The sequence below is a fragment of the Falco punctatus genome (genome assembly GCF_963210335.1).
Source record: "Falco punctatus genome assembly, chromosome: 1".
NCBI classification, from domain to species: domain Eukaryota; kingdom Metazoa; phylum Chordata; class Aves; order Falconiformes; family Falconidae; genus Falco; species Falco punctatus.
The window spans coordinates 80594856-80615064 of record NC_137580.1 but is presented as its reverse complement, the minus strand read 5'-3'; the positions used below and the strand labels follow the sequence as shown (position 1 = coordinate 80615064).

The 20209-nt window shown below is 38.1% G+C and overlaps 1 protein-coding gene across 4 annotated transcripts in view; it reads left to right on the top strand.

Moving 5' to 3' along the window:
- FSTL5 (follistatin like 5) overlaps positions 1 to 20209 on the top strand; it is a 324611-nt gene that overhangs the window by 268620 nt on the left and 35782 nt on the right. For all 4 annotated transcript variants that reach the window (XM_080370936.1, XM_080370934.1, XM_080370935.1 and 1 more), the window contains 2 exons: positions 6438 to 6556; positions 13553 to 13702. In XM_080370936.1, the coding sequence (XP_080227062.1) occupies positions 6438 to 6556; positions 13553 to 13702 (269 nt within the window). The remainder of the gene's footprint in view (positions 1 to 6437; positions 6557 to 13552; positions 13703 to 20209) is intronic.

Here is a 20209-nt window from a genome sequence, read left to right as displayed (position 1 = left end):
TTCCCTCTTGCAATGTTTGATGAATTTTATATAAAGAAAAAATATTGTGGAAAATAATCCTTTAAATGCTCATACCTTTGTGAACTGCTTTTCCTTTTGGGAAGAGAGAAGGAAATAAGCTGTTCAAACATTACTCAGAGGGGTACAACAAAAAGCTCAGATTTAAAACTTAGACCTTTAACTTTTGTTTGTTTCTGACATGATAAAAGCTTCCAACCAATCAGCCTATATGCTGTTGGGACCAATTTTCTTGTATGAATCATTCTTATTTGACAAAATTATAATCTGAAACATTTCAATTAAAACTGAGGTACCTGTTCATGCTTAATGAGATAAAGCATTTTCTTCTTACACTCAGGGAAGGATTTGTAAATAAATGTTGGGAGGAGTAACAGAGGTTTGTGGTGTGTGACCAGCTGAAGGATAGATATAAATACAGACAGTATCAGCTGTTAATAGAAAGTACAGAAAGGATATGTTACTGACAAAGAGATTTAATTTTCATATACATGAGATAGTCTCATAAAGGGTATTGCAAAAAAAAAAAATCGTAATTGAAGTGTTGAGCTCTTATTCCATTGCTCCAAGTAGCCTGTTCTTAATTTAAAGTTGCTCTTTAGGAATTAATGTATTTCAGGAACAGGAAATATTTTCAATTACTTCCACTGAAAGATTGATAATACTGTAAGTGGATCAAGCTTTGCTATGAATTCATGCTGCAAATGGCATTTCTGCATATTTCTTAAAAATTTATTTTAAATTAATTTAAAGATTCAAAAATGTGATACTTCATTTGCCTAATTACATAGTAACCTTTGGCATTTCCCAGTGTGTTTACAAATATGAACTAGTTTTATTTTTTTAATATCCCTGTTTCACTAGTTTCTCAGCTGGTATAAGCGGTCAGTTCCTGGTTATAGTGGGGCTCAGCTGTGACCCCCCTCCCTGCTGGCCCTGCAGAGTAAACATGCCATGTTCAGGGCTTCATACACTTCCACTGTTAATGGTTAAACTGGTGCACAAGAAGATTCTAACAGGAAAGTTTTCAAATGTAGAGTATTTTCACCACTTATTGGGAAGGTATCACTTTTATTTTCTCCTGAATAAAACTGAAAATATCATTGGCAACCCCTTGATTTTTTTGAGGAGTGTTTTTTCAGGTGCGTGGGAAAGGCTGCCTTGGAGTATGTGCAGCTGAGGGGGAAGTTTCAGGAGTCTGTTTATCAGATGTCTGTGTCGCTTGGGGCTATCAGCTGATTTACTTCTTAACAGTCTAGTATTACTTATCCCACTAATAACTATAATATACTTTAGTCAAGTAGACCAGGGAGAAAGGAAAAGATTTTTTTTTTTTTTTTCCCCTCAGCCAGCCACACATATTTATTTCTCACGAAGATACAATAAGCCAGTTGCTCAGCTATTGATCTCCACACTGTGTTCGCTGGTAGGGGCAGCCTAACCTCAGACAGGCTTATCTACAAATTCCAGCTGTTCTTACAGGACGCAGTGTCGGGTGTTCTTTGAAGAAAGACCTTGACATATTATCTTATGGAGGCTGTATGATTTACCTGCAAAGGCACATGAAAGTACCCACTGCCCAGAGTGGGCATATTGCCCTTGGTGCACCCTGTGCTCAGCGTAGGCGGGATTGGCAAATTTCCTTAAACCTGAGCCTGCTTCTGTGCTACATCAAATGCAGCACAGACAAATTCCTCTCACACTTTTTGGTATCCTATTAATAGATATGTTTGATATAAGATGAGGAAAACTCTGCTTGGAGACTGCCCCTTTTTTCTTTTTAGGAAAACTTGGCCAGAAGTGGGAAATGATTCTGCAAGGTTTCTCAGAGATAATTGAACTCACTTGTTGTGGGCATTGCCAGACACCCTGATGCATATCACTGCCTTTTAAGTGACAGTGGTACCTGTGTGATTCCTAACGGGGAATAGGAACTTCCATATACCTGTGTACATACTGCAGTGCCTGTCTGCCAACCTGACAGGGCTTCACGTGGGGTATGCTGCCTTCTGGGAGCTAAGATCCAAGATGTTGCTGACAGGCTGCCACAACTTGTCAAGAGCATGGACTACTATCCTCTGCTACTCTTTCACGTGGGCATGGATGACACTGCAAGCCAGAACCTGGGCAGAATCAAGGAAGACTATAAAGCTCAGGGGGTGCAAGTGAATAATTTTGGTGCCTAAGCTATTTTTTCTTCTATTTTACCAGTAAGAGGAAGGGGTGCAGCTAGAAATAGGACTATAATGCAGATCGATCAGCTTCTGGCTTCATGGCTGGTGCCATTGTGAGGGGTTATGGCTTCAGTGACAATGGCACATTCTCTAGCTACAGCCTGTTAGGGAGGGATGGGATCCACCTTTCTAGAAGACTCAGGGGCGTCTTTGGCAGCAGGCTGGCCAGCTCGGTGAGGTGGGCTTTGAACTGAAGGACTTGGGGAAGGGTCCAAAGCGGCAATGCTCACACCATCACATCTAGTGGGAGAACAAGCCAGGCCAACCAGAGCAGTGATAAATGTTCCTTAGCTGCCTCCCAAGATGAGAACCAGAAGGCCAAGAATGTCAAGGGTGGCCACGGCTGTGGTGGATCCACTTACCTCCCTCCTGGGAAACCTGTGTGCTCAGTTGCCTCTCTGAAATGCCTGTGCACCCAGGTACAGTGTGGGAACAGATGGGAAAAATCAGAGATCTGCGTGCGGTCACAGTTGCAGTAACAGAGACATGGTGGGACAGCTAGCGTGACCGGAATGCTGTCCTGGATGGCCACATACTTTTTAGTTAAGGCAGGCCAGCGAGGAGAGGTGCTGGAGCTGCTCTTTATGTGAGGGAGCAACTGGAACGTATCGAGCTCTGCCTGCGCATGGATGAAGAAAGAGTCAAGGGCTCACGGGTAATGACTAAGGGATGGGCCAACAAGGGTGACACTCTTGTGTGTGTTTGCTCCAGGCCACCTGATCAGGAAGGGGAAGTCAATGAGGCTTTCTACAGACCATTGGAAGCAGCCCCACGATCACAGGCCTTGGTTCTCATGCAGGACTTCGACCTCCCTGATATCTGCTGGAAAGAAAACACAGCTAGGCACGCACAGTCCAGGAGGTTCCTGCAGATCTCTGATGATAATTTTTTTGACACAGGTGGTGCAGAAGCCAACAGTGAAGTGTGTTCCTACACTTTGTACTCACAGAGAAGGACTGGTTGGGGATGTGAAGGTTGGGGGTAACCTTGGTTGCAGTGCTGGTGAAATGGTGGAGTTCAAGATTCTGCATGGAGGAAGCAGGGCAACAAGTAGGACTGTAACCCTGGACTTCAGGAGAGCTAACTCTGGCCTCTTCAAGGACCTACTTGGAGGAATCCCATGGGTTAGAGCTCTAGAAAGTAGGGGGGTCCAAGAGAGCTGGTTAATATTCAAGAATCATTCACTCTAAGCTCAAGGTAGGTGCATCCCCATGAGTAAGGAATCAAGCAAAGGGGGCAGGTGACCTGTGTGGATGAGCAAGGAGCTCCTGGCAGACCTCAAACAAAAGTAAGTTGTTTATGGGATGTGGAAAAAGGGACAAGCCACTTGGGAAGAATATAGGAATGCTGTCAGAGTATGCAGGGAGGCAACAAGGAAGGCTATGGTCTGTTTGGAATTAAATCTGTGTGAGGGAGGTGAAGGGCAAGAAGGACTTCTTTGAGTACATCAGCAGGAAAATGATGGCTAGGGAAATGTGGGCCAGATGCTCAATGAGGTGGGTGCCCTGCTGACCGAAGGGCACAGAGAAGATGGAGTTACTGAATGCCTTTTCCTTCAGTCTTTACTGCCAAGGCCAGTCTGCTGGAATCCCAGACCCTGGAAGCAACAGAAAAACCCTGGAGAAAGGAGAACTTTCCCTTGAATGAGGAGGATCACATTAGAGATCATTTAAGCAAACTTGACACCCACAAATCCACAGACCCTGATGGGATGCACTCTCAAGTGCTGAGGGAACTGGCAGATGGTATTGCCAAGCCACTCTCCATCATCTTTGAAAGGTCATGGAGGACAGGCGAGGTGCCTGAGGACTCAACAAAAGCTAATGTCACTCCAGTCTTCAGAAAAAAAGGAGGACCCAGGAAACTACAGTCCAGTCAGCCTCACCTCCGTCCCTGGAAAAGTGATGGAACAGCTCATCCTGAGGTCATCTCCAAGCATGGGGAGGAAAAGGTCATCAGGAGTAGTCAACATGGATTCACCAAGGGGAAATCATGCCTGATCAATCTAGTAGCCTTCTGTGATGGAATGACTGGCTGGGTAGATGAAAGGGGAATGGTGGATGTTGTCTGCCTTGACCTCAGCAAGGCTTTTGACACTGTGTCCCATAGTATCCTCACAGGTAAGCTCAGGAGGTGTGGACTAGATGGGTGATAGTGCAGTGGATCGAGAACTGGCTGATGGCAGAGCTCAGAGGGTTGTGGTTAGCGGCGCAGGGTCAAGTTAGAGGCCTGTAGCTACTGGTGTTCCCCAGGGGTCAGTACTGGGATCAGTAGTTATTCATCAGTGACCTGGCTGAAGGGACCCTCAGCAAAATTGCTGATGGAACAAAACTGGGAGGAGTGGCTGATACCCCTGCAGGCTGCGCTGCCACTCAGCGAGACCTGGACAGGCTGGAGAGCTGGGTGGAGAGGAACCTCATCAAGTTCAACAAAGGCAAGTGTAAGGCCCTGCACCTGGGGAGGAACAACCCCACGCACCAGCACAGGCTGGGGCTGACCTGCTGTGCGGCAGCTCTGAGGGGAAGGACCTGGGAGATCTGGTGGGCAGCAAGTTGCCCATGAGCGTGGCCAGCAGGTCGAGGGAGGTTGTTCTCCCCCTCTGCTCTGCCCTAGTGAGGCTGCATTTGGAGTACTGTGCCCTTCTTGGGGCTCCCCAGTTTGGGACAGGGAACTACCGGAGGGGGGTCCAGCAAAGGGTTATGATGATGGCTGGAGTATCTGCCATATGAGAACAGGCTGAGAGAGCTGGGCCTATTCAGCCTGGAGAAGGGAAGACTGAGGGGGGATCTTACCAATCCATACAATTATCTCAAGGGCACGTGTCAAGGTGATGCGACCAGACCCCTTTCAGAGGTGCCCAGCAACAGGACAAGGGGCAACGGGCACAAACTCCAGCACAGGCCATTCCGTCTGAACATGAGGAAGAACTTCTCTACCTTGAGGGTGACAGAGCACCAGGACAGGCTGCCCAGGGAGGCTGTGGAGTCTCCTTCTCTGGAGACGTTCCAAACCCACCTGGAGGCAACTCTGTGCAACCTGCTCTGGGTGACCCTGCTTTAGCTGGGGGTTGGACCAGGTGATCTCCAGAGGTCTCTTCCAACCCTGACCATGCTGTGATTCTTTGATCTATGCAGAAACACACACTTTTCCCTGCCCCTCATTGTTTTTATTAATTTATTTGATATTAAGGTGTATTCTCTCTCTAGTGATACAGGGTTTTCTTCAGAATTTAGGATGAGCAGAATTTTAGACTCATTTATTTTTCCTGGGGTTTATTCTCCTGTGTACCTATACCAAATATTTTTATGTCACGTGGAAGCTTGGGCCCTGTACCCAAGATACATCTACATTTTTATCACTGTAGACCATGGTTCAGCTGTCCGAGTCAGTTATAATGGTAATGTTATGAGTGACTGTCTTCACCGAATTATACAAATATGAACAGATCACCCATCATAGCATCCACGTAGCGAATAAAAAACTGTCTTAATTGGAACATGACAAAGTAAGGAGAATGTCCTTTTCTGTGGTCATGAGCATGACCACAGATATTATGAGACCTCAAGCTATAGATCTGCTTCCCACCTTCTCCACGAAATGTTATATCATGTCTCTCATTTAGCAACATTGCAGTAGAAAGATTTAATAGTTCTATAAACATCTGAGGCCCTTCAAGCTTGGAATGAGTATCTGCCCAGCTCTGGCTTTCCAATAAAATACAATACAGAATATTTCCTTCTTTGACCAAAAGTGATGTCAAATATGGGTTTATAACAAAGATTCAGAACTTCTCTTTCAACTTTATAGAGAAATTACTTCAACTTTTCCATCCCTCAGAAAAAGAAAAATAAGACTACATGGAGAATTTATATTAATTCGATTTCAGTGTAATGCTTCCATAAGGTTATCTTTGTTACTGCAGCTGTCAAATTATGTATTTCCAGATCTGTACTCATAAAGACACTGTCTTCCCAATGGAGAAAACGATGTGAAATTCTGAATAACGTAAAAATTTTCTTTTAGTTTTACAACAGAGGATCCCATAGGATGAGCTGTATTAGCACTATACACATTAACAAATTGATCTCATACCAAAAATGTGATGAGGTTTTTAGTTCAAGATAAGGGTTTTCTTTTTTTGTCATTTTTTAATTTTATACATTTCAATGTGTTTTTGTTCCTAAGGTCTGGGAATTGGGAACATGTTTTATGTTTTTTATGAAGATGGAATCAAAGTAATACAACCAGTGGAATGTGAATTTCAGAGACATATTAAGCCTAGTGAAAAACTCCTCGGTTTTCAGGCAAGTTATTTTTTCAATTTTTTGTAGTGTTTTCTCAATTATGGTTTTCTTTAGGTAGTAATTTATTATTGCTAGTTTAGTGTTTTCTGCTTGATAAATTCAGACATGTCTTCTCAATTAATAAGTAGCTGATAATGGTGGACTCAAAATTTCCTGTATTTTCCTTGATCAAATTCAAATTTTCAATCTTTCTTTTAGATTTAATGTTCCCTGTGTATACTTTTCAAACCCTTTAATTTCTTTGATTGTCCTTCTTTTCTTCCAGTCCTTTCCTTTAACTGCTCTCTACTCTTTATTTCTGGTTTGGTGGTTGTTTTTTCTCCCCTGCCTGAGTTAAGTGCAGGGACTGATTCTCTTCCCATTAAATATAAGATGTAAGATTACTATTTCTAATGGTTTGTTTTCCTTCACTAGATGTTTGTCTATATTAAACTGTCAGCTACAATGAGGCAAATCCCTGTCCTGATAAACACATTTACACCTCCACTGAAGTTAGTAGAGATGATTGATGTTTTGACTCAACTTACAATTCATATAAGTAGTTTCAATAATTTTATTGTTAATAGACTTATAGCATATTTCACCAAATTCTGTGTGTTTATGGAGTAGTTTACATGTGTAGCATACATAAAACCAGTAGTGTATTCCCCACTTCCATTTGTTTTTCTGATGTTTTTCCTTTACTGCTAATCAAATTACTGGCTGATATGAAGCATGTTCTCACAGGAACACTTGGTACTCATCACCACATTAAGACTTGTTCCATATGATCTATAACCTTTCAAAAATAGTAACTTTTTCTCATTATTTGGATTTGAATGAGTGACCTTGAAATATGTAATAACCTATAAACTGTAGAGTTTGGGGTTTTTTTTCCCTAATACCTAAAGCACACTGAAATAATAGCAGAACTGTTTCAACAGAATTTGCCTCTTCAGTTATCATTATTGATGTCAAAGGCTGCTGTACTTAGCAAGATTTATTTTAGTGTGAATAATTATGCTTTGAACAGCTAATCATACCTTGATTTGTGCTGCTTAAGTAAAATTAGGTTGACACAGCCAAAAATAAGTCAAAAAGCTTTTTTATAGCTGTTTAATTCAAAAGCTCATTATTTAAGAAGTCTGTTAAAATTTTATTGGTCTAAAGTATAGCCTAGATTTTAAGTTTATTTTTATTGAAGCAAGGTAATAATCAGGGTGGATAAGTCAAACTAGTTTCCTTTTTGTACCTTTCAAATCTAAAGTAGCATGATAATCATATCCTCGGGGGGGGCAGGGGGGAGGGGAAGACAAGGAGAGTTGGGTACTTGATAACTTTCATTTTAAAGTAGCTATAGACCTGTCATTCTTCGGATACCTTTGGTTTGTGGGTAGGTGTGGTGAATATACAGCCAGAAATTAAGCTTTGAACCTGCATGCGTGTCATTTTGCCCATTAAATTCAACAATATTTCTGCTTGCTTCCCTGAACACTGGAAACATCTTCCCTCATATATAGTGGTTAATAAATCTGGTTTTCTGCTCATATTGACATCCTTGTTCAGTCTGCATTCCAAAAAGAGAAAAAAATGAGGAATAGTTTTCAGTAAAAAAAATTGAAATTTTGAAAAAATCCTTTAGATTACTTTCTCCTACAAGAAGGATGAAACATGAGTTTAAAAGAATTCCCTACACTTACTGCTTACACTATGACAACGGTAACGTATTCTTGAAAAAAAAACCTCATTGACTATGAAGCTTTAGACAACAGTTTTCTCCTTTGAAGAACTTAATATCTTCCTCAAGCCTCTTTGGAAAAGCTGTTTTCTCTGAGTAAGAATACTAAAAAAACCCCCTGTTCTGCCCCAGAACCAGATATTTTATCGAGTTCAGCATGCGATCATTTAGTAGTAGGAGTTCATGTCGTAAATTACTTGTTAGCAATTCTCTTTGTCTCTGTCCTATAACTTTACTAATCAGAGATGTTGGTGTACTACGTGTTTTGAGGTGGCTTTATATAGCCTTTCACATCCATGGCAGCTATTGCTAATAAGTTCTCCTATCTCTTACCATATACCTAAAGGAAATACATGCTTGCTTAAACCTCTCCCATTTCTTTACTTTTCTGAATTAGCTATTCAAGTGATAAGTAAAACACCAATAGACCTGTTTCATTGCCAGACATTTACTAAAGTGTAGGAACATTTCTAAATTCTGCTGCACAGTTTAGGTACTAGAAGTGTTACAGAAAATGTGTGAATATTACACCTGATATTGTTCCTCCCCAGGTTTCCTGTTTGCCTGTCAAAAAAAAAATATTACCTTTAGCTGAGCTGTTGTAAAAGAATGAATTCAGGTGTTTCTGCATGGCATTGTATTGTATTGTGAACAAATGTTGCAGTAGTTACACATGTTCATATTTAGGTATGCTAGTTTTGCTAAAGGTAATTTCTCTGTAACTATATACTAGAGAACCCTTATCTAAATATTTAATTGCCTCTTATGCAACTGGGTGTCAATGCAGCAAAGCACTTTAGTGTGTATCTATCATGGGAATCAATTAGACTTTCATTGTGTTTAAAGTGACCAAAAGATTTAGTGCTTTACTGGATCGTCATGGTTCACAGGATGTTATGAAGAGCTTCCTCCTCTGCTCCCCAGAATCTCCTAAATTACTTGAATCTTTTAAATTAATGTGAAAAGAAAGTAGACTTTTATTAGGCTGATAGCCACAATTCTAGGTGCACAGGGACAGAAAAAAACTCATCTCTGTTTTCTGATGCGAACTATTTAGTTATACCATTTTTGACAGCTGTTTAACCGGTCATCAAATAGATTCTTAACCATGGTCCAAGTAGAGTCTTTCACCTCTTAAATGTCTCATCATTCTGAAGTGTTTGGGACATTTTCTGCACTAACATGCAACCTCTATTTATCTTCTGCAAATTGGTATTATCTAAAGCCTTGAAAGTCAAATTCTTACACAATTTTTTTTTTTTCATTATTTTCCCTTCCCAATGAATCCCAATAAGAATAATTATTTCAGGAGGCTAGGGGTGGGGAAAGAAGCAATTGAAACATGCCTTTGTTGAGACCAATGGCAAAATCCTTTGGGTTTCAACTAACCCTGATTTCCTCTTTGTTACAACTAGCGCATAATGGCCATATTTCAGTGATCTAGGCCATCTCACACTTCAGTATGTGCTGGAGGTGGGAGCAAAATACTTAATTGCAAAATAATTAATGTGACTACTTGGCAGAGTGGAGTTTCCACAGGAAAGGAACTTGAATCACACTTACCAGTCCACAGAATTTACTTTGGTTTACCCTCTTACAGCACAGTAGGTATAGTAAATGCAAGATTATCAACCTTTGCTGAAAAAAAAAAAGTGAAAAAGGTCCACAGTCTGATTTTTACTACATAATGTCAAGTAAACAGTAACTTAATATAGAATAGGTGTTTTATATAAAGTCATGTCTTAATACATGCACTGTTGTAACCTGGTGAAGTGACCTGACGCTTGGACAGCTGTAGCATGGACAGGCATTCCATTGTACTGCCTGAAGAGCTTGACTCACAGCTTGTTAAAACGCTGAGGACCCTTGCATCAAGTGTAAATTTAGTCATAGAATTTGCACATATAAATCTGCAAGTACATGTTTTCTCTTGAGAATTTCTTGCCCCAGACTACCTCAAAAAACTTCCTCTAAGGATTTATTTTCCTCCATCTGCTGACTTGTTACAGGGCAAGTCACTTTTTGATTAAAAAGTCTGGGGGGAAAAAAACAATGAAATAAATTAATGTTTTATCAGATGTTAGATTTTTTAGAGAGAATAAATTAGGAAAAAGTAAATTTCTCACATTTTAATTAGAAGAAGAAAATGGTGGGTTTATGCCTCTATTTTAAGGAGAAATTATTTTAACTGATTACCCAACCACTGGGGAAATTAATACAGAGCCTCAGAATTCCTGCCTGCAATGTAAAAGAAAAAAACAAACTGTCTAATCAGCTAAATGTTAACTTTTCAAAAGCAAGATTTCACTTCCATTGATTGAAGCTATTTCTGAGGCATCTAGATAAATATGGATTTGAATAACTGGAGAAACAACTAAATAAACTGATTCATGCTGAGGAGAAAGACTGTTCTGGATATAAGAATTTTAGTGCATAATTTTCACTGTTACTTTGGAGAAACCCTATTTTTCTTTTTTTTTCTTTAGGTTTTGGGGCAGAGTTGTCATTGGCTTGTAGAAAGTTATGACAACATATTCTAGAACAGTAAACTGCATTCACATATGTAAATTTATTTTTTACTTCATATTTTTTAATCTGGCTCTGATAAGGTGTCATGCTTTCTACTTGCTGTATTTAAAGTGGAACAAGAGGGGGAAGTTTTATGAATTATATAGATAAGTCATACCCTGTAGTTTCTAATTAAAAATATGTATGTGAGTGTACATCTATATACATATATAAAAACTATATTTATATTGCTTTTACATTGAAATAATATTTAGAAATATGCTTCAGTCAGTGTTTAGACTCAGATTTAGGAAAATATTTAAGGAGGTGGATTAACTATGGATATAGATATAAGTGCTTAACTTACAGGTTTTTCCCATTCTAATATACTTCCCACAATGGGATTAGTGGAGTCATTTACACTAATCTATATTATGCTATGTGAGAGAAACCTAGATTCCTTCAGCATCAGCAAGATTTGGTTTTATTTTTTAATAATACATTGAATATGTCTTGATATATTTCACAGCACCAAAAATTGCTGTATATTAAGGTGAGTCCCTAAGAGACATAACTGAAAGTAATGACACAGTATAGAGTTGTCGTAAATATTTACAGATGCATTATTTGAAGAACATATTCTTTGAGGAAGAAAGAACACAGTTTAGAACAGTCTAAAAGTAGGTATCTGTTCAGATAAAACATGGAACTAAGACAAGGTGTATTTAGAATATAAAAAATTGAGATTAGTGAAGCAACTTTCCTACTGAAGTGACAATTGCATAGAAAGTAAATTACTTTCATAGAAAGTAAATCAGATCATTGATCTGATGATTGCACATCATATTGGAGACATATTTGTTATGTTGACAGTTCTCCTTGTGATGAAAAGCTTTTAGCCACTTGTAAGAATGAAAGTGTTATTTGTCACCATGCCTATCATTCTTTAAAAAACAGATTTTAAACAACTTCTCCCTTTAAGTGCATGGCTTTTTAGCAGTGCAAAATAAGTCTTACTCTTTGCACTTGTTTCTAATTTCTGCTGAAGTTCCTGATTATGTGCCATCCCAAGGTACCTAAGTTTAGTAACCTTTCCTTAGTAGTGCAATTCCTGAAAGACCTTCCGTTTCTGGAAGTTTAGGAACCATGTAGGAACAAGCAGTATCTTTCGATATCCTGTAAAGAAACTCCCTCTGTTAGAGTTGGAAATTGATTTATTTCTTATTTTGGCATATAAAGATCGAGTGTATTTCCTCAAACACAGAGGCACAGCATGCAAGGAATGGTAATGATACGGAAAAGTTAGTGTTGAAATGCATCATCTTCTTGAAAAGCATTGCTTGGTGCTGGATACGCTCTTCTGTCCTATTATTTTTCCTCTTCCATTTAAAAGGAGACGTGCTTAAAAACAGAGTTCTTGTTTAAGGTCTCATCAACTCTTGTTGTGCGTTCTACATAGAAGTCATCACCTGTTCATATATCATAATTATTTTTGCAGTGTCCAGTTATGATGTATCAGACAGAGTATTCTAAATTAGGAATAAGCAGCAGATAAGTGCTAAAAAGAAAGAATACTTCAGATTTGGTGAAATAGGTCAGGAAAGCAAAAAAGCTTGACACATGCTGTACCTGTCCAAGCAGAATATTTTCAAAGTCCTTTTTTTTTTTTTTTTAAACATAAATTTGATGTCCATTATAGGAAAAAACATGTTATTTCATAAAGAGAATTTCCAAATTGGTAAATTATTTTTTATATATATAAAAATATATGGTATAAAAAAGAATGGTGAAGTATTTGACCAGATAACATTTAATTTTGATAAAAGCAAGTCTTCACCAGGAATATAAAGTATAAATATATAGAAATAAGAGTGGTAATATATTTATATAAAAATATGAATAGTAAGCATGTAAACTAAGGATAGCTATGCTGAGTGAGAGTGCATAGTTACAAATACATGTATTATGAAATATGAATTCACTGAAGTCCACAGGAATTTTACTTCCCCCCCCCCAATAGATCCTATTGCAGAGATGGAAGGGCAGAGGGCGAAAGACTGAAAGTAAAAAGCTATTTGATTCGTGTTGGGTTTAACACTAGTGAGATAGGCCATGAGAATGTCTTACGGCAGACGTAGCTAAACTGCTTGACCTTTGAAGCAACAGATCAGTTCTCCATGTGACCAAAAAAGCGGATTCCTCTAACTACTGCTGCTGCTCTGCCCCTAATCCATGTGGCAGCCTGCACCACACCTCTTCCTTTTCCTCTCCATTTATACATTATCTGCCCAGTTTAATATTTGCCCTGGTGCCTGCTGTGTTCTCAGATGCAAGTGTGAGCGGTCTGTCCCTGCCTGCCTAGGCAAGGCATGGTGACCCTGCAAATGGGGCAGCTTCCAGCGACTGCGCGCTAGCAAGGCGTTGTGTGTCTAATTTGGTTTTCTGTTTTTACTGTTTCCTGGCTCTCGCTCACTTCATTTCTACATTTCTTTCTCAGGACAGCGGTGCTACCTGTCTGAATATCTGGAAAACATCCAGAAAAGCTGGTGCATAGTTTACTCTGAAGTGCTTCTGTGTTGTGTGGTGCTTACAACTTGCAGTTTGACTAATATTAGTCTATGTCCTAATGTCACCTGTCCTTTTTTCCTTCCCTAAATTTTCTGAGGTTTTATTTTACAGTTAAAAAAAGAAGAAAAAGAGTATAATTTGTCTTTCTATTGCATTGTTGATTGTTTTGATTCTTACCTTTCCCTGTTTCTGGTGAATTATAGGATGAAGTTTGTCCCAAAGCAGATGGAGATCCTGTTCAGCGGTGTGTATGGGCAACTGCCGTTAACGTGAAAGACAAGTTCATTTATGTGTCTCAGCCCACACTTGACAGAGTCCTTATTGTTGATGTACAGTCTCAGAAAGTTGTACAGGTATTTATTTCTCATTTTTAATTTATTATCTAATTTGGACACAAGATTTTAAGGTTTTCCTTTATATTTTGAAGAAAAATGCAATTAGCTTGAGAATAAACACAATATCTAGAAAAAAGCTGATCTACTTTCAACATTTAGCAGAAGTTTATGTTTAGTGACTGTTCTTGCCAATAGGCAATTGGGAGGGAGAGAATCAACGTGAAAATATTTCTTATTAATCAAGTAGTTGAGGAAATGAGTTCTTTGGGAAGTTTCTGGCTTGAGGTACTTTCCAGTTGAAAATGAAGATTTGTTAAGAATCTTATCACAGGAACATATATGTCAGTTTTGACAGGAAAGGTCGGGGGTTAGATTTGGCTACAGAAGGTTGAGGACTGTTACGCCATAAGCATTTTGACAGAGAAATTACTGGAATTGTGGAAGAGCCAACACCACACTTAGCCAAGACTGGAGACTATGAATTTAAACTACTTCTCCATTCCTTTCTAGTGTGTAGGTAGTACTATCAGTTTCTCGGTCTCTGCGATGCTGGAGTTACTCTGCTTAATCAAAACATTTTTGGGGGTAAAAGAGAGAAATCGATGCTATGGTATGGGGATTAATGCACTTGTATAGTTTGTGGAAGACCAAGGTACAAGGCAAAGCTAAAATGAATATTAGGTTTTTTTGGAGCAGTACAGTTTCCTCAGGAAAGCCTGAGAGAGTCACAATATGATCAGTAGTTTTACTGGGATGGAGTAAAAAATTGATATTAGTTGCCACCACTCAAATCAAATACTATAACTGCTGTACTCTTGTCTCTTTTTCTCCTTTTTTTTTTTTTTTTCCTTTATGTATCCAGTGGTATCGATGATATTGTTGTACTGTGAGGTTAAATAGGGGATTTACATAAGGACAGATTTTAGTCTGTGGAACTTTTAAACATATGAAAATGCATTTGAAAATAATAGCCATAAACTCCTTGAATTCTACCAATATATTTTGTGACTATGAAAAGAATTTTTAAGGTCTTAAAATATTTGTGTTAACAAGTCATATGGAAAAGGAAAAATCTTTTTTTTTTTTAATTTGGTTTTTGCCTAGTATTCCCATCATACTACACCTTTTTTTTTTAATCAGACAAATAGAGTAGACTACATATCATTATATTAGCTTTAGTCTTTCAAGATGATGCCATTTGATGCAGAAAGATTAGTTTTATTTCACTTTCACTGGCAAAAAAAGTCAATCAGTTATAGTTGGGGACTGTCAACAGTTTTGTTAGCAGACAAGGGGCTTTGTTTTTGGTTGGGCTTAAGTGTTTATGGGATTTCTTTTAAAGTACATTACAGATCACATAAAATCTTGAAATTTGCTCTAAAATCAAGATTCTTCTTTTCCTGAAATAAAATTATTTCCTGGGCAAAGAGTGCTGAAGCTAGTTAAAAACTTGTTAGCAGTCCTGCTCTGATTCTCAGAAGAAAGGACACTTTATGTGAAACTGGTGACACCACACTGAGTGTTCTGATTCAAATTTTAATCATACGAATGTGTCTAACATCTACAGGGTTATTTATAGTATCATCACATTAATAGGCAACAGATGTTCTTTAGCTAAACAAAACATTTTTTTAAATTAGAATTCTAAATTGTTAATAAAAATATTTAAATAAAGCTTTTGCCTTTCTCTGATAAACGAACATAAGTTTTTAATGTATAGATTATATAGTACATATTAGGCTCTGGGGAGACCTTATTATGGCTTTTCCATACCTAAAGGGGTCTTAGAAGAAAGAAGAGAACAGATTTTTTTAATAGGGCTTGTGATGATAGGACAAGGGGTACTGGTTTTAAACTAAAAGAGAGTACAGACTAGATATAAAGATGATTTGGGTATCATGAGGGTGGCAAAACACTGGCACAGGTTGCCCAGGGAGGTGGTAGATGCCCCAAGGCTAGAAACATTCAAGTTCAGGCTGGATGGGGCTCTGAGTACCCTGATCCAGTTGAAGATGTCCCTATTCATTGCAGGGGACCTGAACTAGATGACTTTTAAAGGTCCCTTTCAACCAAACCATTCTATGATTCTATTATATTACTATACATATGTATTACATATGTTAATATAAAATGTAAAAACACATAGCAAAATTGCAATTTTAAAATTACATTGCCTTGACAAATAATTATAATTTTATTAATTTTGCATTTTTTTAAACATCTGCATTTTCTTCCTTTTATATTCTATGTCTGTTGGCTCAGCAGACATAACTTCCTCAAAACCTGAACTATCCAAATGGTGACAGGGACTGAGAAATGTTTTATTCAAAAGGTTAATAATAAGAAGTTATTCATTTTTTTTATTCTTTTTTTTTTTTTTTTTTTGGTTACATTGACCTTTGCAGATCAAAGTAGAGATTAACTGGGTTGGTAATTCATTTTTGTTTTCTGAAAACAAGGCTTTTTTTACAACCAATTCAACATATTTCTGGAGGCAGAGAGACTAAAAAAACCTAGTCTTACCACAATCTACAGTTTTGAAGGACTAGAATCTCTGGCTTTGGCTTCCCTGGTCTCTGGCTGACATTCATGTGTCATCTTGCTTTTCTACAGATGCTGTATGAAATACCAATGTAATTGCATTTATTAGCATTTACACTTAAGTGGCAAGAGCATCTTAGGCTGTTTCAGCTCACTGAGAAATACTAGAGGGGTTGGAGGTTTTACAGAAAAAACTTAGGTTTTATGGAACAGTTTGATTGGTACACTCTTCTAATTTGCCTTCAGTTACATTAGTTACTATTTTATTAAGTACTTTAGCATTAACTGGATGTTTAGAGATACTTGTCTCAATTATGTATGTTAATTAAAAGGTAAAATTCAACAAATTTTATCATCATGTTTCTGTAGTGAGCTGAAAAACACATACAGGATGCCTAGGTGTTACACAGAGCTTTGTGCACTAAGTCTGTGCTCCTTAGCAAATATATTGAGCTAAAACCAGATATCCACAAGCCTTCATGCTAGTCCAGGAGAAAAACCCCTTCACTTTCAAAGAAACTTATTTATTTTGAGGGATAGAACAGCATTGCTTTTGCATTACTTTAATAATATCCAACTTTTGAACTTAGGGAAGTGTAGAATGAAATCTGTCCCATCTTTGGAAACCTTTTGCAGGAATGTAAGTCTCAGTTTTAATGGTTCAGGGATGTTTAGATATCAATGATAAATGACCCTTCCATGTTGCAAAACTTAACACAGACATTTAGTAAGACAATATAACTGAGGGGTAACACATGAACTAGATAAGTAAATTAAACCAAATGTGTCACTGTCACATTTGGGCACCTGAGCAGAATTTCTGCTATTTATTACTGACCTGAATATTATTTTCTAGGATACACATTTAGCCAAATACATGGGAAAAGTGCTATGAGACTTGTTTTGTGTCCAGCTTAACCATGCTGGTATTCAAAATAAAGTTAAAAAAAAAAAAAAAAAAAGACAAGTAACAGTAGTTGCAAACAGAACAAGTCATGACAGCATAAAAACTGTACAATCTTTTACACATAGGAAAAGACTATAGAAAATAGAACTGCTGCTGATTCACAGATGGTGTTTAGAGATGAAATAATGCTAATTTGGAATTTAGTGACAAGTCAAAAGATACTTTGTTCAGCATTTCATATAACAAGCATGGCCCTGTGTTCCTTAAGTTTTAACAATAAGCATTTATCTTTGGTGCTGTTTTTTTGCAATCAGAAAGAATTCTTCTAATGATTACGTGTTGCTCTACTTGTATCATATGCATGTACACAAACACTTATGCAAACAGGAAGCAAGTAAGGGAGTTGAATGTCTCAGATAAGTCTGCTTTCATTATTTACAGTATTGTCTAGTACAGAAAAAAATACCAAAATGTAATTGATTTTTGGAAAACAGGTACTAAACTGTTCAGGAATAAGAGCATTTTGGTTACTAGACTGCCTTTTCTCTAAGTATCATTAATACAGAGGGTATTATTTACATTTTAACTATTTCTAGTCTACTTCTTAAAGAAGAAGCCACCTACCTACTCTGTAAAACCAAGTTTTTAAAAATGCATACTCTAGAAGGAACAAATATGGAGAAAAACTCATGTTTTGAATGTTTTGAATGAATTCCAGAATAAAAGTTCTGGAAAGGTACAAAAAACCTGAAGACAACTAAAAACATATTTGAATGGGGTTTAGGTTGTGTAACTATGCTTGTTTCTGTGTAAAAATAATGTTGATTTGGTTTTGGTTGTTATGGTGTTTTTTCTGAAGTACTAATATATATGTTAGACTTATTCCTTTCTGCTATGAAAGTTAACATAAAAGATGTGTGTACAGGTGCACAGCTAGATTTGAGGATTATTTGTTTCTATGACAACTATATTTATCAAAATAAGTACTTAAAGAAGGTTCTACAGCAGACTAAATTGGAATGTATGGGAAACATGGATGGTGTATCTTTAGAGAGATATCCATAGACTTTTTGATTTAGCTAGGTAATTCTCATTATAAAGTTCAAGAGAAATATTTGCTTTCTTCATAAATTCTTGAAAGCAAGCACCGTTGCCTGCGGTTGTCCAGTAACAGCTTAGCAGAGCACGGTGGACTGGGATGACTCAGAGGTCATGCTGAAGGAGCCAGAGCTCATCACCCTCGGCCTGGGCTGTGCTGGTAGCTGCCCCCTGGGCTGGCCAGGTCCAGCGGTGGAGGCCTGCGGCCACGGCACTCCATGGCCTTCTGCTGCTGCCGCCTACCCTGAGAGCTGTGTTACCTGCGCTTGGCTCCACGGGCAATTCCTTCTTCTCGCCTTCTCCTGGCAGTGCTGCAGCCCAGACCCTGAACACAGCTGGCATTCATGCCGCAGAACAGGTCTGGGTCAGCCCTTTTCTCTGGGGAAGCCAAAAAGAAATTTGACACACCTGACAAAATTAGCTCTACAACAGCCCAAGTATTATTTAGGACAACTTCTCTCCTAGCCTACAGCAGAAAAATGTTATCAAACACAAATGACCTTTTTCAAGGAGTATCTTTCCAATTTTAAATGAGGCAGAGAGCAACCTGGTTTAATTTTCCATTTTCAAAAGGAAAAACAAATTCTGCCTAGATGAAGCTGTGGCTTGCAACACCTCAGGAGTACTGTTAAGTATCATCAGCAGTCTCAGCCAGCCATTAGTGCATTATCTTGAGGATCTACATCATTAGTTTAAATTAGGTTCACTTAATTAGCCAGCTGGTACTCTCCTTGACAAACTGATAAACAAGCTGTGCTTTACAGTTCCATAATGGTGAGACTAAAAAACAATTTCCACCTATTGTTTTCTGCTTTAATGATGAAAATAGAAAAGCAATCCCCGCAGTTGTTTACCTCATGCAGAATGTCTCTTAATCAAATAGATTGTCCTCCCATTTCATACCTCTTGAAGTCTTCAGTTCTTCTCATAACAAAGGAAGTGTAGAGCTGGCAGTCTGAAAGGTTTGTGATCTTAAGAGACAGTGCCCAAACTGTAGGGAAAACTCTGGTTCTGATCACAAGTCTACCTACAGTGGCAACTGTGATTGGAATAGATAGGGAAACAATCTTTCCAACTTCAACAAAATATACTCAGTTTAGCAGAGACAGGAAGCTTTGGGTGTAGCAACGTTGTGCTGGTTTTACACAGGACTGTGTAGTAACACCTTACGCTGATTTCAGTATGTGGTTTGAGAATACTCTTCCCTTTTTAGCCATTTTCCAGTAACGGGTGTAGTTTTTAAACTGGTATGTATAAAGTGAGAATGATGATAGGGAAGGAAGATACGTACTTTTGGTTTGATTTAAAACTTGTTTTCAGCTTCATCACAGCTTCAACATAGTGTAATTTTGATGCCAAATGTTAGAGCACATAATGAATAAAAAATTTTTCAGCAATTCAGTAACTTCTTATTAATCAGAGTGTTGTCCCAAAAGTGGGATCGTTACCTGATGTGCATTAACAGAATCACACCCACAGAGTCCAAGTATTAGTTTATTTTACAGATCTGTGCAGTGAAGGGTGCGAGGCAATAATTCACAAAGCTAGTACCAGTGTTTACAATGTTGTGATATTTATACATTTAGATTTCTATAGATACGCCCATTACAGCCACTGCTCTCATATATTTTTGGTTACAACATTCTTCACTTTAGTTGAAAGGCATAGTCTATGAATTTTTACTACGCATGTTCTCTGGGTGGTGGTCTCCTTCTGGAGTTGGGTGGCTCGCAATGAGGAGGTGTGTTTTCCTGCTAAAACTAACATATAATGAGGATGATTCACTTCAAAGTGTTTAACAATTCATGGTATGCTCCCTAGGTTCATCAGTCTCAGGTCTTATCTCTGGGCCTATTGTTTTAAGTTACTTTTCATAGGTAACTAATTCCTATTTTGTTTTCATAGGCATACTTTTTATGGTTTTCTTGACCTTATACTTTGACCCATGCAATGTTTCATCTTACATTAAGAGGGCTGTT